At 37.8% G+C, this 22,809-nt stretch overlaps 1 protein-coding gene across 4 annotated transcripts in view; it reads left to right on the top strand.

Annotated features, from left to right (window-relative positions):
* The window catches only part of LOC141404837 (uncharacterized), a 111,055-nt gene extending 88,796 nt beyond the window's left edge, over positions 1-22,259 (top strand). For all 4 annotated transcript variants that reach the window (XM_073988579.1, XM_073988577.1, XM_073988578.1 and 1 more), the window contains 2 exons: positions 9,345-9,581; positions 20,731-22,259. In XM_073988579.1, coding sequence (XP_073844680.1) covers positions 9,345-9,581; positions 20,731-20,814 — 321 coding nt within the window. In that variant the 3' untranslated portion in view covers positions 20,815-22,259. The remainder of the gene's footprint in view (positions 1-9,344; positions 9,582-20,730) is intronic.
* The last annotated feature ends 550 nt before the right edge of the window (positions 22,260-22,809 follow it).

Here is a 22,809-nt window from a genome sequence, read left to right as displayed (position 1 = left end):
AGACAGAAAATCGAAGTCCCTATGGAACGGCCACCCTAAGGGCAAGTGGATCGGCGATATGAAGTCCATGTAGAACAGTGAACCGATATCCCTGTGCAACGTCGCCACCATAGCCTGGTAGTATAGCGATTTTCATGCCCTCAGCATTTATGCAAACTAGGGTATATACAGTTTCATACGGGCAAAATGTGCCTCATCGAAATAATGGTTTGAGACCCCTAGTATGTTTGGCCGAAATCCGTTTCAGACAATTTGGAATCGATTTAGCAATATCCTTCCGTCTGTCTGTCTGGCTGGCTGGTGCGCACGATAACTCTCGAATGGATCAATCGATTGTAACCAAATTTTGAGTATGGTTATATTTTGTTCAAGCTTAGTTTAAGTTCGATCATGGGTCATATCACTCCACTTCTTCGGGTACCTCCCCCATACAAGTTCGAAAATGTTCGGAACATTTGTGCACACGATAACTCTTCAAGGGAGTAACCGATTTAATCCATACTTTGCACATCCTGAAATTTTTATCCGACTTAGATGAGGTTCCAATATGGACTCAATCGGCCCACTCTTTCAGGTACCTTCCACACAAAATTTCGGAAAAGTTCAGATTAGGTTCAGCTCTCGAATCGCTTTGATTTTTGTTGTAACATCTTGTATTCACTGCCCCCATACGACGGTACAAGTTTCATCAGGGGCAAGTTCATACTTCCTGAGAAAATAGCCTGAAAGTTACAAACAACCCCTATTACACCGTTTGTAGTTGCTGGAGCGCAACTCTTGAACGGATCTGCCGATTCAGTCCAGCATTTGGCCTTCGTAATAGTTTGTCCAAACTTAGTTTAAGTTCGAAGATAAGCCATATCGGTCCACTCCTTCAGGTACCTCCAGACAAAAGGTAAAAAATGTTTGGACAAATTGTGCGCACGATAGCTCTTGAAGGGGGTGACCGATTTGGTCCATACTTTACACATCCTAATAACCCGAAATTTCTAAAAATCCCTATGGCACCATATGTAGTTGCTGGAGCGCTGGCAAATCGTTTTGGGCCGTAATATGGCCTACGTCATATTTTGTCCAAACTTAGTCGCAGTTCGAAGATGGGCAATACCGGTCAACAACTTCCGGTACTTCCCTCCAAAATTTAAAACAATGTCACTAAAATGGTATGCACGATGGTTAGGTTAGGTTTAAGGATGCGCAGCCCTCTATTAGAAAAGGTGACTGCTTCACTCGGAGACCGTTGGTACATTGTGTTCATCCAGTGTAGGCTATTTAAAGATGATGGAGATGATGATGCAGCTTGATGAGATGAGGATAGATATGATGGTGTGTGTAGGAGATGTAGAGATTGACGCCAAGGAATTATCTGGAGCAGTGAGGCGTCTGATTATTAAGGGTTGTTAAGGACCTTTGCCAAGCCATGCTAGATGTCTGGCAAAGTTGAGTAGGACGATGGGATCTATGTTAGACAGGAAGGTCAGAGTTTCTATCTCATATCTGCCTAGTGTATGGTATCTCCTTGTTTGCAACATGGGGTACCTACAAAGTAGATGTTCGACAATTTCTATCTCCCCCGCATCTTCATATAGTCTGCAGTAGTCAATGCCGCTGTCGTCCCATTTTGAAGTTAGGGACCTCACTCTATAGGGACCTGTTATAAGTGCCACCGCGATTTTCATCCCTAACTTATCTCGCTCTTCGACGAGAAACCACAGGCCAGATTGCCTTGGATACCCTACAAGCAGGCTCCAATAGCCATTTTTGATGTGCTTTCTCATTGAAGATCGGCACATCGGTGGCCGGACGGTTTCATCAACTGATAAGTCGATAGACCTAGAGCCACCACGAGTCAGTTCATCTTCTACCTCGTTTCCCATGATACGATATCGTATATATCCTGCAGAGCTCTCCTACAATCAAGAATAGCTCTTGAATTTATGGTCCATGACTTGAGAGCCTTGAGGGCCGCTTGACTATTGGCATAGTCACCGGTCCTGTAAGACTGCCTTCAAGCCCTTTCACCAATTAAGGTGCTTTCCTGATAGCAAGAATCTCCGCCTAAAACACTACAATTATCGTCAAGTTTATATGAGTTTTTAATTAGTGGTTTCTTGCAGTAGACGCCAGCGCCAGTACCTTCTTCCATCTTGGACCCGTCTGTGTAAATTGCCAGACCGTCCAGAGGAGATATGCACTCAGCCCATGCGTCTCTGCTTGGGAAGATAACAGTTAAGGGGTCAAACTTGAATGAGGTAGGCATATAATCGCTTACGCAACCATTGTCACCTAACTCAAGTCGACTATCAATTAGTTTTAGGACATTCAAGTGTTCAAAGTGTGAACCACGCCAACACCCTGACTCCCGGAGTCTAAAGCAGTTCTCGCCGCCTGTCTCTGGATTAGGGTATCCAGAGGTTGGAAAAGCCGCTTTAGGAGTGCTTTCAATCGATCCGGTAATCAGCAGTGACGCGGTTCTTTGTACACTTGATAATTTAGAAAGTAACGCATTGTTCCCAAGAGCTTGCCACCAGACCAGTAAGTATGGGCAGGACCACGGTTACATACAGCCAGTGTATGATCTGTGGTCTCAATCCCCAGCTTTTCCCAATGGAGTTCTTGCAGGAATAGAGTGCCATGAGTCCTTTCTTCGTTCGCTCCTCTACACTTCTTTTCCTTGACAAGCGATGGTCCAGAATAGTGCAGAGGTATTTAGCTTCCGTAGAAAGTTCCAGGGCCACACCGTCCACGACTGTAGGCTCGAAATTGGGAATTTTGCGTTTCTTAGTAAATAGTACAAGCTTTGTTTTTTCCGGGTTTACTCCCAGACCGTTGTTCTGGGCCCAGTTTGCAAGTTGTACTAAGGCTCTTGCATGAGCTCAGACAGGGTTGGCAGGAATTTGCCACTTATCAGCACAACCACATCATCAGTATAATCAGCCACCTTGATCTTCAGCCGGTCGAAGCACACAAGTGAGAGAGAACTTCTCCCTGCGGAGTGCCTCTGTTAACTGATTTCCTCACGCAACTCTCTCCTATGCACGAGTTGATGATTCTACTCTTCAGCATCTCATCTATCCATTCCACAAGTATGGAGGAAATGCCTGTGTTGCTGAGAGCATTGTTGGTTGATTAAAGCTTCACGTTATTGAAAGCCCCCTCTATACCGAGGAAGGTCGCCAGCGTCATGCTTGAATTTTCCATATGCTTCTCAACATGCCCGACCACCTCATGCAGGGCAGTCTTCACTGATTTGCCTTGTATGGTCCAAACTTTGGATCTTAAGGTACCTCCCTCCCTGCTAAAGTTCAACATTTGTATCTAAATGCAGTTCGAAGATCCTTCGGAAATGTATACCGATTATTTTAGTTGCGGTCCTGTTTAGAGCGATATTATGTTTTTCGTGCACAAGTTCATGCTTCCTGGCATACAAGTCCAAATGTTATACGATGACCCACTGAAATGACTATTAGGTGCGATGTCTATCGAAAAGATATGTCGGTCCATTCCTTTATGAACCTCCTCCACAACACTTCTTAACTTTTCCCAATCGACTTTTTTGTTGAAAAGTTCAAATGTCCAAAAAGGGCCACAAAATTCTGAAAAACCCCTGAATACAGGAATGTTTCAATTCACAAAGGCTCTTTGTCGCCAAAGACGACTGATACTTTTTTTGTTTTTATATATAAGACGTTTTGCTTAGGAGCATAATCAACACACCAAAAAATAAAGGTAATAAAAAACACTTTTTGTAAAAGTGTACTTTATGGAGGAACATACTTAATATACCCCCTATACTATGGTGGAAGATATACAAATTTAACCAAAAATTGCTTCGCATAGGTTCGTATGAGTATTGCCGATGCTTATACGCCACCATAGCAAGTACTTTGGAATTTTGTAAAATATACATATTTACTTACTTAGCTTGCCCATTACATTTGTTCCATAGACCGAACTAAAAAAAGATTTCCAATACTCTCTGTTCTTCGCTTCGCTTTTTGGAATACCGCGCCTTTTTATTTCTTCATTCACTTGTATGCTCCATCGAAGCTTAGGCCTGCCGATTCTGCGTGCACCGCCATGTGGCATGTATTCATACGCCTTTTTAGCGGGTACATCATCGCTCATTCTTATGATATGGCCTAGCCCACGCAATCGTTGCATCTCGATACGTTTAACTATATTCATGTCTTTATATAGCGCTGATATAGCTCGTGGTTCACACGACGTGGATATTCACCGTCAACGCAAATCGGCCCGTAGATCTTTCAAAGAATTTTCCTTTCAAACACACCAAGCACTGCCTTACCTGCTTGCGCAAGTACCCATGCTTCGGAGCCATACATTAGCAAGGGTAGTATCAGCGTTTTGTATAGTGTTATTTTTGTTTGACGAGATGTGGCTTTGTTTTTAAATTGCTTACTTAAACCATAGTAGCATCTGTTGGCCAATACAATTCTACTTCCTATTTCACAACTGATGTTGTTTGTTGTGTTTATGCCAGGGCCGAGGTAGACGAAGTCTTTAACTACTAGCTGGTCCGAGCTCTGTGGACGTATTGCGCGTCGACACCATAAATTTGGTCTTTTCGCCGTTTACCGCCAGACCCACTTTTGCTGATTCTGATTCGACCTTCTTAAAGGTATCAGTTACTTCCTTTACTGATCGTCCCATGATGTCTATGTCATCAGCATAAGCAAGTAACATGTGGCTATTGGTGTAAATTGTGCCATTTCTTTTGACATTTGCATCTCGTATTACCTTTTCCAGCAAAATGTTGAATAGGTCACACGAAAGGTTGTCTCCTTGTCTGAAACCTCTTTTGGTACTGAACTGTTCGGAGAGGTTCTTTCCAATTTTAACTGTGGACCTAGTATCAGTTAAAGTCATCTTACAAAGCCTGATGAGCTTTGCGGGGATACCAAATTCAGACATGGCTTGGAATACCTTTGAACGCAGCGGGCTGTCGAAGGCTGCTTTATAATCGACAAAAAGGTGATATGTGTCGATCTGCATCTCTTGGGTCTACTCCATGATTTGCCGCAGGGTAGATATCTGGTCAATGGTGGACTTGCCAGGTCTAAAGCCACATTGGTATGGTCCAATTATTTCGTTGGCCATTGGCGTTAGTCGTTCGCACAATATCCCTGATACTATCTTATAGGCAATAGGGAGAAGACTTATGCCCCTACAGTTGGAGCATACAGTCTTATCTCCTTTCTTGTGGACGGGACACAGGATGCTCAGGTTCTAATCGTCGGGTACGCGTTCTTCCTGCCAGATGGTGCTAACTAGCTGATGCATACACATTATCAGCGCGTCGCCTCCGGTTTTAAACAGCTCGGCTGGTAAGCCATCGGCTCCTGCTGCTTTATTATTCTTCAGCCGGTTGATTGCTGTTTTTACCTCATCTTGGCGGTATACACTCTATACCATCTTCTGGGATTGGATCTGTGGTATCATCGTCTTCGCTACTATTTGATACCAGTTCCTTCCATATCCTGAGCACGCTATCTGCATCTGTTACCAGATTACCTTGCTGGTCTCTACAGAAGGATGTGCCTGTACCAAAGCCATCTGTTTGATGTTTCACTCTTTGGTAGAATTTTCGGACTTCATTCTGGCTCCTGTACATCTCGATTTTTTCACACTCCCGCATTTCCATTTCTCTCTTTTTCATGCGGAAAAGACGTTTCTCTTCTCTCCTTTTCTCCCGATATCTCTCTCGTGCGCTACGCGTTGCTACTGATTGTAAAGTAGCCCTATATGCCGCATTTTTCTCTTCGGTAGCAGCACGACACTCCTGGTCATACCTTTGTGGAGGTCTTTGTGGAGGTCTCTGGAATCCAAGTATGGATTTTGCGGCTGTTTGCATGGAGTGGGCAATATGTTGCCATTGTGTTGTTATGTTATCGGGACAAGGAGTGTTCGCATTAAGCAATTGGGCTAGTTGAGTGGAATATGCTGTGGCTATCTGTTGTGTTTGCAGCCTATCGATGTCCAACTTCCGCGTTGTGTCTGTTCGTGCTTTATGAATATCGAGATGATTAAATCTGGTACTGCTAACTATCATGTTTTTTGCAGCTGCAAAGTCTATCAGCCTCATACCATTGTCAGATGTTTCACTGTGGAGACTGAATTTCCCGACTGTTGGGCCAAAGATATTCTCCTTTCCAATTTTGGCATTAAAATCGCCTAGAATGATTTTAATGTCATGGGCAGGGCAACGGTCATATGTTTCTTCTAAGCGCTCGTAAAATATATCTTTGGTCTGTTCGTCCTTTTCTTCAGTGGGAGCATGAGCGCAAATAAAGCTGATGTTGACGAATTTAGCTTTTATTCGAATTGCAGCAAGTCTTTCATTCAATGGAGTGAAGCTGGATACCAGATGTTTTAGTCTCCGACTAACTACAAATCCGCAACCAAACTCATGCTTTACGTCATGGCAGCTATAATACAGTGTGTCCCCTTTAGGTGTTGTTGTGACGTCTTTCCCAATGCATCATGTTTCCTGTATGGCAGTAGCATAGGCCTTGTACATTTCAAGTACGTCTCCCAATGCGAAGACTGCACCTTCTCTATAAAGAGTGCGAACATTCCAAGTTCAGATTCGCAGATCATGGTCCTTAAAACGTTTGCGGGGTTCGTCAACTTTAGAGGGGTTTGTTCTTTCGTTTTTTCATAGTGGGCTGTTTTTTCTAGGGGAGGGTTACTAACACGACGCCCAAACCCAAGTTCTTAACGTTCTTATGGGTAAACGCGCGGCACATGTCAGCTCACTACCTTTAACGGATGTTAAAGGCAGTTCCCCAGGTGACACCACGGGGAGGTCAGTGTCCACTTGAGATGAAAGAGGGGCCAAGATAAATCCTGGACTTTGCCATGTTAAAACCGGTCAGGACAGTTCCTTGGTATGTTCCATCCCCTACGTCACTCTACATAAAACAAGTAAAAAAGGATCAGTCGGCTTTGCCGACAGAGATATACCCTCAGCCTGTGTGATTTGAAATACTTTTTTTTTCAAAAAACGTATGTATATATTTAAGGGGTTTTGAAAATTTTGGGCGTATGAACCAACAAAAATATGGATTTGGATAGAAGCTCAAAAAGTTTTTCGGGGAAGGTATCTAAAGGAATGGACCGACATATTCCATTTTGAAAGTGGGTCTTATTTTGGGTGTCATTCCCCTCGATAGATATCACGACCATCTGTCATTTCACCATATAATTCAGAGGTTCGGTTGTTTTCTCAAGAAGTAAGGACTTGCCCCTGAAAAAAACTTTTACCGTTGTAATTGAGGGAGGTACCTGAAGGAGTGGACTGATGTGGCTTATCTTCGAACTTACGTTTAGTTAGGACAAAATATTACGAAGGCCAAATTTTGGACCGAATCGGCAGATTCGTTCAAGAGTTATCTTGCGCTCCAACCACTACACACGGTGTCATAAGCGTTTTTTTTTCCAACTTTCAGGCTATTTTCTCAGGAAGTATGGACTTGCCCCTGATTGAACTTGTACTGCTGTATAGAGGACAGTAAATAGAAGCTTCTACAGCAAAAATCAAAGCGATTCCCGAGCAGGTCCTAAACTGAACTTTTCCGTAATTTTGTGTGGGAGGTACCCGAAGGAGTGGACGGATTGGGTCCATATTGGAACCTCAACTAAGTCTTGTAGAAATTTCAAGATGTGCTAAGTAGGGACTAAATCGGTTGGTCCCTTCAAGAGTTATCACAAATTTTCCGAACATTTCCGAAGTTTTGTGGGGGAGGTACCGGAAATAGTGGATCGATATTACTAATCTCGAAACTTAAACTAAGTTTGGACACAATATTACGAAAGCCAAATTTTGGACCAAATCGGTTGATCCGTTCGAGGGTTATCGTGCGCTTCAGCCAGACAGATGGACATGGCTAAATCGACTCCAAATTGTCTGAAACATATTTCGTCCAAACATGCTTGGGGTCTAAAACCATTATTTCGATGAGGCACATTTTGCCCGTATGAAAGTGTATATATGACCAAATTAATTATACCCTTGCTAGCATAAATGCTGAGGGTATAATTAATTTAGTCACACTGAATTCTTCAATAATACGACCACCAATTACTTTTCTAGCTTCCCTCGCATATTTCAAATATGCACATTAATCTATTTACACACATTTCTACTTAGTATTTTTCAACTAATGCATAGATTTAATGCATCTAATGCCAGTAGTCATCGCATACATGCACAAATATACATAGATATACATACATCTATGCTAGTCATCAATTGCATGTAGGGTATATCCTTTGCAACCCCCTAAGCCAACATCCCCACAATGAGATTACCATTGCAACAATAACAATTGTACACTAAGCAGATTTGGTAGAGAACTAGAATGTCATTTGTATTCTACGAAAAAAAAATACATTGCTGACTTAAAGTTTTTTTGTTTTGATTCTCTGAAATGCACATCCATCTACATTTTTATACATACATATGTAACATCAGTATACATATGTTCATCTATCTATCACTCCATATTCTGGTAGTAGTAAAGTACAAATTCAATGGTAGAAAATTGTAAAGGGCTATCCATTTGTTTCCCTTCATGACTGATTCACATTCAGTGACTGACTAACTCACTAAAGGAATGACATTTGATTTTCATAATAATGTTTGTAATGTCATTGCTGCTGCAGTTGTTGCTGCTATTCACATGTTCGTGCTTTTGATGTCATTATGATTATTTTCTAGTTGCAGAGTACATATTGAAATACTGTATGTAGAGCAAAGGTTTTGTAATGAAGCTGAATAATTGGTAGTCCATAGTTGTCTTCTGCAATTTAATTTGTATGTCATGGATTAAAAATAGAATATGTTTTGTGTTATATTAAAAAATAGCACATAAACTTCTATTATATGCTTACACATGTTAATACTTCGCTAATTAAATGAACAAAAACATGTACATATACACATACATAGGGGATTATAGATAACAAGGCAGATCAGCTTTATGAAAACAAAATCCATTTTTATGGGTTCATAATTTTCCTCAAGTGAACCTTTAATACCCGCCAGAGGCATATAGCTAATATCTATCACCATACATGTTCTCCCTTCCCTACCTAAGATTGTTTTTCTATTTAAATTTCGTTGAACACTTTCAAGGGAAATATACAACTTTTCCATTGAAATTATCGAATAAAATCCCATTAAATTCCCTGAAACAATTTAAACACACCAAACTTTACTAACTATAAAAACATCAACAAGCTATTCTCACTTTAAAATCCAAACACTAATTCTACGTTTTCCCCTCATCTTGTTCTTTCTCACTCTTGTTTGTTTACAGTTGGATGCTGAAACTCTTGAAATTAAATACAACTTTAACATCACTTTGGATCATCGCAAGTTCGGTGAAATGTTCATTGTTTGCGGTCATTTGTATGCCATTGACTCGTGCACGGCCAAGAACTCTCAGATACGCTATGCCATCAACCTGTACCAGAATAAGCTGTTGAATGTGAATTTACCGTTTACAAATCCTTTTGGCAGTACCGAGACTGTCGGCTACAATCCGTATACAGTGGTAAGTAGAAAAGAAAAACTTGGTCGGTTGGTGGTTTGTGCGTGCAGTTGAGCGGCACGTAACTTTTGAAGTTTGTGTTTCGGGATTGATGTTGTTGGTGTTGTTGTAAATACTAAACTAAAATCTGTTTTGGTTCGGGGCATACATTTGAAAAAAAAAACTAGAAACTTTATGTTGAAATTCTTTGTAAGGCATTTTAAAATTGTTTAGGTTTAGAAAATAATGCCAGATAAATTTATCATTTTGGCTTTATGATGGGAGTAATTGAGTTTGTTGATGATTTTAGATTTTGAAAGTATGGTTTTTATTCACTTTGGAGATTGCTGGTATTTCATATTATGAGAAATCAACAAACAAAAGAAGAAAATAGTAAAAAATAGTATTCCAAAAATAGTATCTGCATTCAGTTCCGGAATAACAGACATTTAATACTTGCTGTCTGAGTGTATGTCACTCCCACACGAATCGGTTAAAGTTACATAAATCTGCATCATGCTTGGGGTTCAGGTGTGAGATGGGCTGTGGGAAAGGTACTTAAGGTACTGAATGTTTGGAATGTGATACAGTTGGTATGTAGCTGTGATATAAGGTTCGGTTCATGGAAATTGTACCTGGATGGAGTGTTGACAGATGCACCAAAAAGTTTTAGGAAATTCCAACTATAAGTGTGGAATTAAGTGAACCGATAAGTTTAGAATGAGAATCAAGATTTAGATGTAGGAACTTTTCAGTTTTAGAAAAATGTTCTTATTTGTACTATAAATACTAAATTGTGCAATGTGGACTTCGGTGAACGGATGGTGCTGAAATTTTGAAATTTGGTATCGAGGTCACCGTTGGTAGATATGGTCGAGAAAAAGAGCTAGTTTTGACCATTCGTACTTATGTGCTCGAAAGGTAAATTATACTAAAGTTGGTACCACGAATAGAACTCCTACCTTGTTTTTGGTATTGGTTACGAAAAGTACTAAATGCTACCACCTTTGGTAGTGGGAATATGTATGTACATATATTAGGACGAAAAACAAACAAAAACCTTTTTTGGAACTCCTACCCCCTATTTTTTCCATTTGATTCAAAAACCTTATATATAAAATTTAATGGGGATCGGTTAACGTTAACCCGTGCCAAACTAGCGGTCTTTGTTTCCATAGTAATTTGTATGAGGCCAAATTCTCTAAAGGTCGCAATTATAGTGCAATCGACGAAAAAACATTACCAGTTTATTTTGGTAGCGAAAAAACCAATCCTACAAAAATTTGCGAAAAGCGGATCGGTTTTTGATATAACTTCAATATGCATATTTTGGGCCCTACACAGCTATATTAAAATCCTATTAGATTTTCACATTTTTTTCTACAACCAGGTTAAGTTAGAAGATAGCTATATAGGTCCACATAATAGTACCTCTCGACGTTCGGTATTTTGAAGATTTTAGCTAAATTTTGGAAGCACCCTGTAATTTGACATTTGAGATTCCCAATGGTGAGAAAACTGCTCCACTAAAAACTGTCAACAGAGGTATGCACGGTGCACCTTAACTAAATTTAAATGAAGGGTGCTTACACCTGTGAAGTTTTTGTGGTTTCTGAAGCTACAATGTTCAGAGATGAGAAAAATAAAACAAAATCGCCGGAGGGATTTTCAAATAAATCGCGGCCAAAGTTTACATTTATAGGGCTTTTTTAGGTTTTCACGATTTTTCTTGGAAATCGCAAATTCTATCGAAATGGGTCTAAAGAAAATTTTGTAGCTGTGAAAATTCGTCAGAAGATTGGCCGTTATGATTTGTTCCTAGGTTCTACCATTTTTTAGATATAGAAGCTCAGGTCACATTTTTAGTTTTTTTCTTACAACACGTTCTTTAATCCCATTTCGATGGGGCTTGCCGTTTCCAAGCAAAATCGTGAAAACCTAAAAAAAACCTATAAATTTGAACATTGACCATGATTTATTTGAAAATCCCTACGGCGACTTTTTGGTTTTTTTTGTTTTTGGTTTTTCCCATCTATGAACAGTGTACCTCCCGATTTTAGCAGTTTGTGAAATTTAGGTACATTTGTTCCCAGTGGTCACAAAACTTCTCCACAAAAAATTGTCAACGTAGGTCCGTGTTTTGGTATAGCCCCCATACAATGATACCTCCTGATTTGCAGGATTTTAGCGATATTTTTGATGAACCGGACATTTGAATTTCGTCAACATCAGTTTGATTTGCAAACATAAGAATATATATTTTTCAATGGATATCGCGCCCACTATTTATATTAGTGGGTCACCGTATAACTTTTGGACCAGTATGCCAGAAAGCATGGACTTGCCCACGGAAAACATAATATCGCTGTAAACAGGACCACAGCGAACAGCTAAGGTATATATTCCCAAAGGATCTTCCAACAAACCCTAAACTGCTCTAAGACACAAATGTTGAACTGTTGTGGGGAAAGTACTCTAAGGAGGAGATCGATATGGGCCATTTTAGATGTTAAACTTAATGAAATTATTCAAATATTGGGGGGAAGTACCGAAATTTGTGGACCTCTATTGCCCATTTTCTAACTGAAACCAAATTTGCACAAAATATGACGAAGGCCAAATTTTGGACGAAATCAAAGTGAAAAAAGCGAAATTTTGTGTGGGTACTTCCCCGAAGGAGTGGACAAATTTAGTCCATATTCCAACCTGATCTATATCTGGTAGATACATTAAAAAGTGTAACGTATGGACCACATCGGTCACTCCATTCAAGAGTTATCGTGCGCAAGTTGTTACAATATAAATCAGAGCGATTCGAAAGCAGGTCCTAAACTGAACATATCCGAAATTTTGTGTGGGAGGTACCCAAAGGAGTGGACCGATTGAGTCCCTATTGTAACTTCATCTAAGTGTAGTAGAAATTTCGCGATTTGCAACGTATAAACCAAATCGGTTACTTCCTTCAAGAGTTATCGTGCGCACAATTTTTCAGAGGATCCTCGAACAGACCATAAACCGCATTTAAACAAAAACGTTTAACATTTGGGTGGGTGGTACCCCAAGGTGTGAACAGACAGCGCCCAATTTTGAACATAAACTAAGTTTGGATAGAATATTTCGAGATCCAAAGTTTGAAGCAAATCGGTTATCCGCTTATGAAATATCACGCGTATCACTTTAGCGAATTTTTCGAACTTTTGTGGGGGAGGTACCGGTAGGAGTGGACCTATAAGCACAATCTTCGAATTTCATCTAATGTTCGGAGAAATATTACGACATGCAAAGTGTGGACAAACGCAGTATTCGGTTCGGGAGTTGTCGTGCGCACTAACCACACACATGCTGGCCGTAGGGGTTTTTATAGTTTTCAGCTCATTTTCCCAAGAAAAAACCTTGTACCTTATGCCTCCGTATAATATGTCGTATATTTTGGCCAAACCGAATCACAAATTCTGATCTGTGGATAATGACAAGTGAAGAACCCATAATCCGCCAAATAACAAAAACGAAGTGAAAATGGATAGGCCATACGCTACGGAAGCCGCAGCATAGTATTTCTAGAATGGCCCTAGAATGGAACCCCCAAGGTAGCAGACGTCCTGGACGACCAAGAAGCACATGGCGAAGAACAATATTGCATGAAATGGAAAAGCAAAACACAAACTTTGAAAATTTAAAAATATTTGTTACGATAAAGTAAGATGGAATTCTCTTGTAGAAGCCCTATGTTCCCAAGCGGAATAAATAAAGCAACATGATACAAGGAAAATCAAAACGAATCAAGAGGAGGTCCCATCCTGCACTTTTCCGAAAATTTTGTGTGGGAGTTACCCGAAGGAGTGGACCGATAGAGTCCATATTGGAGCATGATCTATGTCTGGTAGAAACATTACGATGTGCAAAGTATGGACTAATTCGGTTACTGCCTTCAAGTTGTTATCGTGCCTGAAGCGGTCCACTCCTTGACTCATCTTCAAACTTAAATTATGTTTGGAAAAAATTATTGCGAAGTGCAAAATTTGGACCAAATCGGTTCATCCGTTCGAGAGTTATCGTGCGTTCCAGCCAGCCAGACAGACACATTTTGCCCCTATGAAAGTATATACATACATATGTCCTCGTTAGTATAAATGCTGAGGGTATAAAAATGTATCAATCGGATTATACCCTCTGCTGTGACATAATGAAAAGATGGAAACCCAGCATGGGTTGTTTTTCCAAAACATTGCTGTCGGAGTGAGTATTGCGAGAACTATCCGAAAAAGTTTAAAATTTATGAGCATACAGGTCTCAACCTGTTCTTAAGCCGAGTTCGTTTAATTGAATTTTTGTGGGGGGTGGGGGTGTGTGGATCAAAGGACCGATATAGTCTATCTTCGAATTTTATACAATTTTGCAAAAAATTCACGATGTACAAAGATTCGACCCAATCCAGGACGACATTTAGAGTAATTATATCCGTCAGTTTAGGGATATATTTTAAAATTTTTATCCAGACTGTCGTTGTGATTGGCCACTATAATATTATAGATGCTGTGCGCTCAATTTAAACTGCTTTAGAAATTGTTGTGGATGGAGCGCACAACATCTTTTGTATGAATTTGCAACGAAAAATCATCAATATGATATTTATAGTGTCCAATCACAACGACAACCCTATATCAGAAACGAGGGCTGCTAAGAATGTTATATGTTATGGTTACAGATTTCTTTTATTCAGAGGCTCATAGTGAAATTTAATTTTGGGGCATTTATTTTTTTTAACAATATCCCCAAAAAGTCAAGGATTTTGCTAGATTTTAATCCAGTATGAAATTATGTAAAATTAACAGTCCAAAATTATAACAAATAATTTCATTCTAAAATATATAAATTTGTAATCTAATTTTCTTAAGAAAATAGGATACCTAGATATATGGTTTATTCTAAAACTCATAGCGAAATTTTGTTAAGAATTTTTCATCTTTTGACACTTTTCATGTAGCACCAAATTTCATATTACTTTCACGTATAAACTCGGCAAAAGAAGGAAAAAATGTCAACAAAAAACTTAGGAAATATTTTCATGTTTTTTCAGCAAAATTGATAGGGATATTTTCATGATATATTATGTAAACGGAGACTTCATTTTTGGTGAGCCATAGTGAAATTTGACGAAGAATATTTATGTTTTTGACGTTATATCTCTTAAATAATGTTTTGTGCGACAATCTATATATATAAAAGAGCTTAGTGAGTGAGTGAGTGACTGAGTTACTGAGTGACTGACATATCATCGCCCAGACGAAACCGCTGAAGCTAGAAAGCTGAAATTTTGACTGTGGGTTGCTGTCGGTGTGTAGGGGTGAGATAAGGCTGGATTTTTGGAAATTCGACCTAGAAGTGTACGAAAAGTACTTAAAGGTACTAAATATGGTACCCTTTGTATTATGCAAACGGGAAGAGCTAGAATTCTGAAATTTAGAATGAGGGTAACTGATGGAGATTTAGAAAGATGTACCAAAGGGTTTTTGGAAATTCGACTTATAAGTTTACGAAAAGTTACTAAATTTGGTACCAATTGTATATTTTGAGCGGATATAGCTACAATGTTCATATTTGGTATGAAAATCAAGGTTGGGAAGTGGTGTTGACATAAGGAAATTATTGTTGAAGTTCGTACTTATGTGTACGAGTAGTACCAAATGGTACCAAATTTGGTACAAGTTGGATTTGGGTGAACGGATAGAGCTGAAAACCTGAAATTTGGAATTTGGATTACCGTTGAAGCGTACGATTGAGATATGGGTGTACTTTTGGAAATGCATACTAATGTGTACGAAAAGTACTAAATGGTACCAAATTTGGTACAATTTGGATTTAGATAGACATGGAAACCTGAAATTTGGAATTAAGATTACTGATGGAGTGAAGGATTGAGGTAGTTTAGAAATTCTTACTTATGGGTACGAAAAGTAGTAAACGGTACTAAATTTGGTACAAATTGGATTTGGGTGAACGGATAGAGCTGGAATCCTAAAATTTGGAATTTAATTACTATTGGAGTGTAGGATTGAGTTAGTCTTGGAAATTTATACTTATGGGTACGGAAAGTACTAAATGGTACTAAATTTGGTACAATTTAAATTTAGTTGAACAGATAGAGTTGGAATCCTGAAATTTGGAAATAAGATTACTTATGGATTGTAGGATTGAGGTAGTTTTGGAAATTCATACTTATGTGTACGAAAAGTACTAAATGGTACCAAATTTGGTACAATTTGGATTTAGATAGACATGGAAACCTGAAATTTCGAATTAAGGTTACTGATTGAGTGTGGGATTGAGATAGTTTTGGAAATTCATACTTATGGGAACGGAAAGTACTAAATGTACTAAATTTGGTACAATTTATATTTGGGAGAACGGATAGAGCTGGAATCCAGAAATTTGGAATTAAATTACTTTTGGAGTGTAGGATTGAGTTAGTCTTGGAAATTTATACTTATGGGTACGGAAAGTACTAAATGGTACTAAATTTGGTACAATTTAAATTTAGTTGAACAGATAGAGTTGGAATCCTGAAATTTGGAAATAAGATTACTTATGGATTGCAGGATTGAGGTAGTTTTGGAAATTCATACTTATGTGTACGAAAAGTACTAAATGGTACCAACTTTGGTACAATTTATATTTGGGTGAATGGATAGAGGAAAGTACTAAATGATACTAAATTTGGTACAATTATGATTTAGGCGAATAGATAGAGCTGGAATCCTGAAATTTTGAACTAAGGCTACTGTTGGAGAGTAGAATGGAAGTCGTTTTGAAAATTCGTACTTATGGGTACGAAATGTACTAAATGATACTAAATTTGGTACAATTATGATTTAGGCGAACGGATAGAGCTAGAATCCTGAAATTTTGAATTATGGCTACTGTTAGAGAGTGGAATGGAAGAAGTTTTCAAAATTCGTACTCATGGGTACGACAAATACTATGTGGTACTAAATTTTGTACAATTAGGATTTAGGTTGAACGGATAGAGCTGGAATCCTGAAATTTTGAATTAAGATTGATGTTGTAGAATTTGGAAATTCGTACTTATGGGTTACGAAAGTAATAAATTTGGTACAATTAAGATTTTGGTCATCGGATAGAGCTGAATTTCTGAAAGTTGGAATAAAAATTGTTGGTGAAGTATAAGATTGGCTACTGTTGGATTGTAAAATGGACGTTGTTTTGAAAATTCGTACTTAAGGTTACGAAAAGTACTAAGTGGTACTAAATTTGGTACAATCTGAATTTAGGGTGAACAGATAGAGCTGTAGCCCTGAAATTTCGAATTAACATTGATGTTAGAGTATGGGATTGAGATAATTTGGAAATTCGTACTTTGTAGGCTACATTTAGAGTATAAAATGGAAGTAGTTTTGAAAATTCGAATTTATGGGTTCAAAAAGTACCAAATTTGGATTTGGGTGACAGCCAAACTGATAAGACGTGAAATTTAGAATTAAGCTTGCTGTTGGGGTGTAAGATGCAGTTAGTTTTGCAAATTCTTACTTACGGGTAAGAAAAATACTAAATTTGGTACAGTTTGGATTTGGGTAAACGAATAGAGCTGGAAACCTTAAATTCGTAAGTGAGATTAATGTTGAAGTGTAGGATTGAGATAGTTTTGGAAATTCGTACTTATGGATACGAAAAGCACTACATTTTGTATAATTTGGATTTGGGTCAACGGATAGACCTAGACCCTGAAATGTGGAATTGAGATTTCTGTTGGAGTGTAGAATTGTGGTAGTTTTGGAAATTCGTACTTATTGGAAACGAAAAGTACTAAATTTGGTACAATTGGGATTTCGAATCTTGAATCCTGAAATTTGGAATTTAGATTATTGTTGAAGTGTAGGATTGAGGTAGTTTTGGAAATTCGTACTTATGTGTACGAAAAGTACTAAATGGTATTAAATTTGGTTCAACTTCGATTTGAGTGAACGAATAGACCTGGAATCCTTAAATTTGGAATTGAGATTACTGTTGGAGTATAGGATTAAGATCGCTTTGGAAATTCGCACTTATGGGTACGAAAAGTACTAAATGGTTCTTAATTTGGTACAGTGAGTATTTGGGGGAACGGATAGGGCTGGAATCCTGGAATTTGTAAGACTACGGTTGGAGTGTAGGATTGAGACAAGGAGGTAGTTTTTGAAATTCGTACTTATGGCCACGAAATATACCAAATGGTACAATTTGAATTTGGGTGCATCGATAGCGCTGTTTTTGGAATTTAGGTGAAGTGAAGGATTGAGGTAGTTTTGGAAAATCGAACTTATGGGTACGAAGAGTACTTAGTGGAATTTTGTTGTTGGGTGTAGGGACAATGCTGGAATCTGTATATTTTGGATTTAGTGTTAGTATTGGTGTGCAATGTTGGTCTCGCTGTTACCATGCAAGGGCAAGATACGGCAGATTTTTTGAAAATCAAACTCAAGTGTTACAAACAGTACTAAAAAAACAATAAATATTTATTAAAATTGGTATAAGTACAATAAAATTTTCAGTGTTCGCCATTTCCACATTATATATTGTTTATTTGTTTTTTTTTAATTCCTGTCCGCATACGAAGTAGCGGACACTTTGCTAGTCCTACTTTAACCCTAAAACGTGTTTTTCATTTTTGGAGATTGCTGGCAATTGGATAAGATTTCTTGTATTCTGAGACCTATAGACCCCTTTGATGAACCGCATGAGGGTTAAATTTTTTAACAAGATTATTCCCCGTATCCTCCTCAGTAAAGTTGCTAAAGACACTATATACCTATAGTGCAAGGTTTCCAAGATATCTTAACTCGAATATTTCGAAAAAAACTAGTAATGGGCGGAACTTGCCCCGCCTACTTTTGTTACTTTCCGATGAAAACTTTAAAAACGCCGATAACCGTGTCTCATATTTTTAGCTCTACTTTCATAATCCACCCAATTTTACTTGTCATTGTTTTTGTTGTCGCACAGTGTTATGAGAACCATTCTTTCTCAGTGTCACCCGATTTTTAATTTATTACATTTCCTCTTTCATTTCGTGTGAAAACTGGCCTACCTGCAGTGTTACATTAATTTCGATTAGGTTATTTGGTTTATGTTACTCCCAATTTTTTGGTGAGTACTTTCTTCCGTCGCAAAGTCATTGAAAAGTCCGGTGATTTTAAAACAGGTTCACACATTATAGCCTAGTAACTTTTTGCAGAGGCCATAGACAAAAGATGTTTTATCCTTTTTCTTGGTTAGTTACTTTTTTTCTAATAAGAAATTTTATTCGTCAGGCCGGTTCCTTTCATATTTTTTTGTTCATATCCTTGTTATACCCTCAGCCTTTAGGCTAAAGAGGGTATTTACACTTTGATACGACCAAAAATGTGCCTCATCGAAATAATGGTTTTAGACCCCATGTATGTTTGTACGATATCCATTTCAGACAATTTTGAGTAGATCTAGCAATGTCCGTCCGTCTGTCTCTCGAACGGATCAATCGATTCGGTTCAAATTTTGGGTATCGAAATATTTTGTCTAGATTCGATTTAAGTTCGAAGATGGGCCATATAGGTCCACTCCTTCAGGTACCTCCCCCACAAATGTTCAAAAATTGTCGCAAAACTTGTGCGCACGATAACTCTTGTAGGGAATTAACCGATTTGGTCCATACTTTGCACATCGTGTAATTTCTACCACACTTAGATTAGGTTCCAATATGGACTCAATCGGTCCACTCCTTCGGGTACCTCCCACACAAAATTTCGGAAAAGTTCAGTTTGGGACCTGGTCTCGAATCGCTTTGATTTTTGTTTACGCAAATTGTATTCGCTGTCCTCTATACGACGCTGTAAGTTTCATTAGGGGCAAGTCCATACTTCCTGAGAAAATAGCCTGAAAGTTACAAAAAACCCTATGACACCGTGTGTAGTGGTTGGAGCGCAAGATAACTGTCGAACGGATCTGCCGATTCGGTCCAAAATTTGGCTTTCGTAATATTTTGTCCAAACTTAGTTCAAGTTCAAAGATGGATTATATCGGTCCACTCCTTCCGGTACCTACCCCACAGAAGTTCGAAAATGTTCGGAAAATGTGTGCGTACGATAACTCTTAGAGGGAGTAACCGATTTGGTCCATACTTTGCACATTATGAAACTTCTACCAGACTTAGATGAGGTTCCAATATGGACTCAATCGGTAAACTCCTTCGAGTACCTCCAACACAAAATTTCGGAAAAGTTCAGTTTAGGACCTGCTCTTGAATCGCCTTGGTTTTTGTTGTACCATCTTGTATTCACTGTCCCCTATACGAAGGTACAAGTTTCCTCAGGGGCAAGTCCATACCTCCTGAAAAAATAGCCTGAAAGTTGAAAAACAAACCCTATGACACCATGTTTATGGGTGGAAGCGCAAGATAATTCTCGAACGGAAATGCCGGTTCTGGCCAAAATTTGGCCTTCGTAATATTGTTTCCAAACTTAGTTTAAGTTCGTAGATAAGCCATATCGGCCCACTCCTTCAGGTACCTACCCCACAAAAGTTCAAAAATATTCAGAAAAATTGTGGGCACGATAACTCTTGATGGGAGCGACCGATTTGGTCCATACTTTACACATTATCATAATATCTACCAGATATAGATCAGGTTCCAATATGGACTATATTTGTCCACTCCATCCCGTACCCCCCACCCAAAATTTTGGATAAGTTCACTTTAAGACCTGCTATTGAATCACTTTGATTTTTGTTGAAGCAACTTACATTCGCTGCCTCAATTACGATGGTAAAAGTTGTTTCAGGGGCAAGTCTATACTTCTTGAGAAAACAGCACGAAGGGTGTAAAAACCCCCTATGGCACCCCCATGGTCTATGTCGGTCCATTCCTTTAGGTACTTTTTCAGCAACATTTTTGAACTTTAATCCTAATCAATATTTTTGTCGGTTCATATGAGACCAAAATTTTTAAACCCCCTAAATACATAAGTTTTTTGTGAAAAATAGTGTTTCAATTTGCACAGGCTGAGGGTATATCTCTGTCGGCAAAGCCGACTGATACGTTTTTACTTGTCATAATTAAGTTTAAACAAAAATATCTTTTTAATTTATTATCACATAAATATATAACAAAATATTGTTTCCTTTTGTTTTCGTTTTTTTACAGGAACTTTACTCATGGGACAAAGGAAATTCTCTGACATATCCCATACGATACAATGAGGAGATAATACGGAATGATCCTGCATAAATTACGGATGCATACACACTGACACACACACACAAACATAATCACACAAAAACATGGCTAAAAGAATGAATGGATAAATGCGAGATATGTTTCAATGGAAAAAGCTTTTATGCACAAATATCAAGGCAGTGTATATATACAATAACACACACACATATGGTTATGGAAGAACAAACACACAAGCTCATAAACCTACATACATGCATATATAAATACATGGATAGATATACTTATAAAGATAGACATTAGAACTTATACTAGTCACAACTCAAAACTCAACTCATGTTGAATGACATGACAGTCACTTTCATATAAAACAAAAACTTTTTTTGTAGAAAAATAAACAAAAGAAAAATGCAACTGTAAAAAGTATTGAAAGAAAAACAACAATAATCAAACTTGATAAAAAGCTAATAATGGAAAAATAAAACAAACAACAAAAAATTAAAATTTGCTGGTAATGCTAAATAAGAATTTATTTTGCAGTAAACCATGCCAAGCAAAAACAGCAGCAGCTACAACCAATTATGTCATCATAGCAAGGATATAGTGCGAGATTCTAGGTGATTTAGGTTACAAACTAAAATTTAACTTATAACATTATCGGTTCAGCAGGAGAACAATAGCACAATTTAATCCTGGCTACACATCATCGTTCATACCTACATATATGCATGCATAAACATGTATGTAAATGATTCTGTAGTTTAAACTCATCAACATTTTTTTACAATATATTAAAAGTAAATAATTTAAAATTTTTATAAAACAAACAATAAATTAAAATTCTTTTGTGTAAGAAATTCTAAATCCATATTTGTATAGGCAGGAGATTAAAGATAAATCACATAGAAATAAACACATTTTGATAAACAATTAAAAGGTGTAATTGACAAGACAAAAAATTGCATAAAATTATGGTTATGGCAAACATACCCACACATATGCACACACTGACGATGATACAGTTACAATAAGGATTTAAATATTTAAGAATTAAATACAAGTTTCCCTTCCTTTCCTCTCCTCTTCCTACAAGCAGTGTTACTATTAACCTTTCGCATCAAAAGCAAACGTTGTAAGAGCGAAGAGAGAATGAAAACAAATCGTTTGAATAATTTTTTAATTACTACTCATAATTGGTTCGTAATTATGCAGAAAATTGGGTTCTATGCTGTTATACATAAATAATCAAATGGTTTGGAAATGAAAACAGCAACCCGAAGGAGGATGACACAAAAATTAGTGACAATAAAAATTACCATGCCAAATATTTGTTTGCCACATGGTCTGTTCGTGTGTGTGTATCTATGTGGGTCTGAGTGTTGTAAAATCGAAATTATAATTTATAATTGTTTCAAAAAATGTTAATATTTTCGTGTAATTAAATGTCAGTTTTGTACCAAAAATATAATAAATAAATTATTTATGTAAAACAATAATAACCAATTTGTTTTAATTATATTTGGGTAAAAGGGTCCAAAAAGGGATGAGGTGAATTTCATACAAATATTTAAAATTGATTTTTTAGAGTCTTTTGGAAAGCAAGAATACAACATTTATGTGTTCAAGGGGATGGTAGATCCTAATCGACGATTCACATTTGTTTTAAAATGGCAAACTCCGACATTTATTTTGGTTCCTCTTTCATATCATGTGACCTCTGACCATTGAACAATGTCACTTGATTGGCTATATCTAAACCCTTTACAGGAAATGAGATACAATATGGGGATTTCTAAATGAAATCGGACACATTTCAAGATGAGGTTTTTGATTTCCTTTATTTTTTGCTGCGGCGATGCTGCTCATTAGCAAACATTTTAGTATATTCTCAGATTGTTTTGGACTAATGGTTCCAGAGATATCGCGCCTTGAAAAAGTCGAATTCTGTAAAAACTATACGTAAAGAAATAATCATCACTTCTTTAATATTGGTCCAAATAGAAAAATGAAACCAGGTAACGTAATTTCGTGACTATGTGGGTTCGAGTC

This window comes from Musca autumnalis, unplaced genomic scaffold (genome assembly GCF_047663935.1).
Source record: "Musca autumnalis isolate F117 unplaced genomic scaffold, ASM4766393v1 scaffold_5, whole genome shotgun sequence".
NCBI classification, from domain to species: Eukaryota; Metazoa; Arthropoda; class Insecta; order Diptera; family Muscidae; genus Musca; species Musca autumnalis.
Note: the sequence above shows the minus strand (reverse complement) of the source record. Positions and strands in the feature narration are given on the sequence as shown.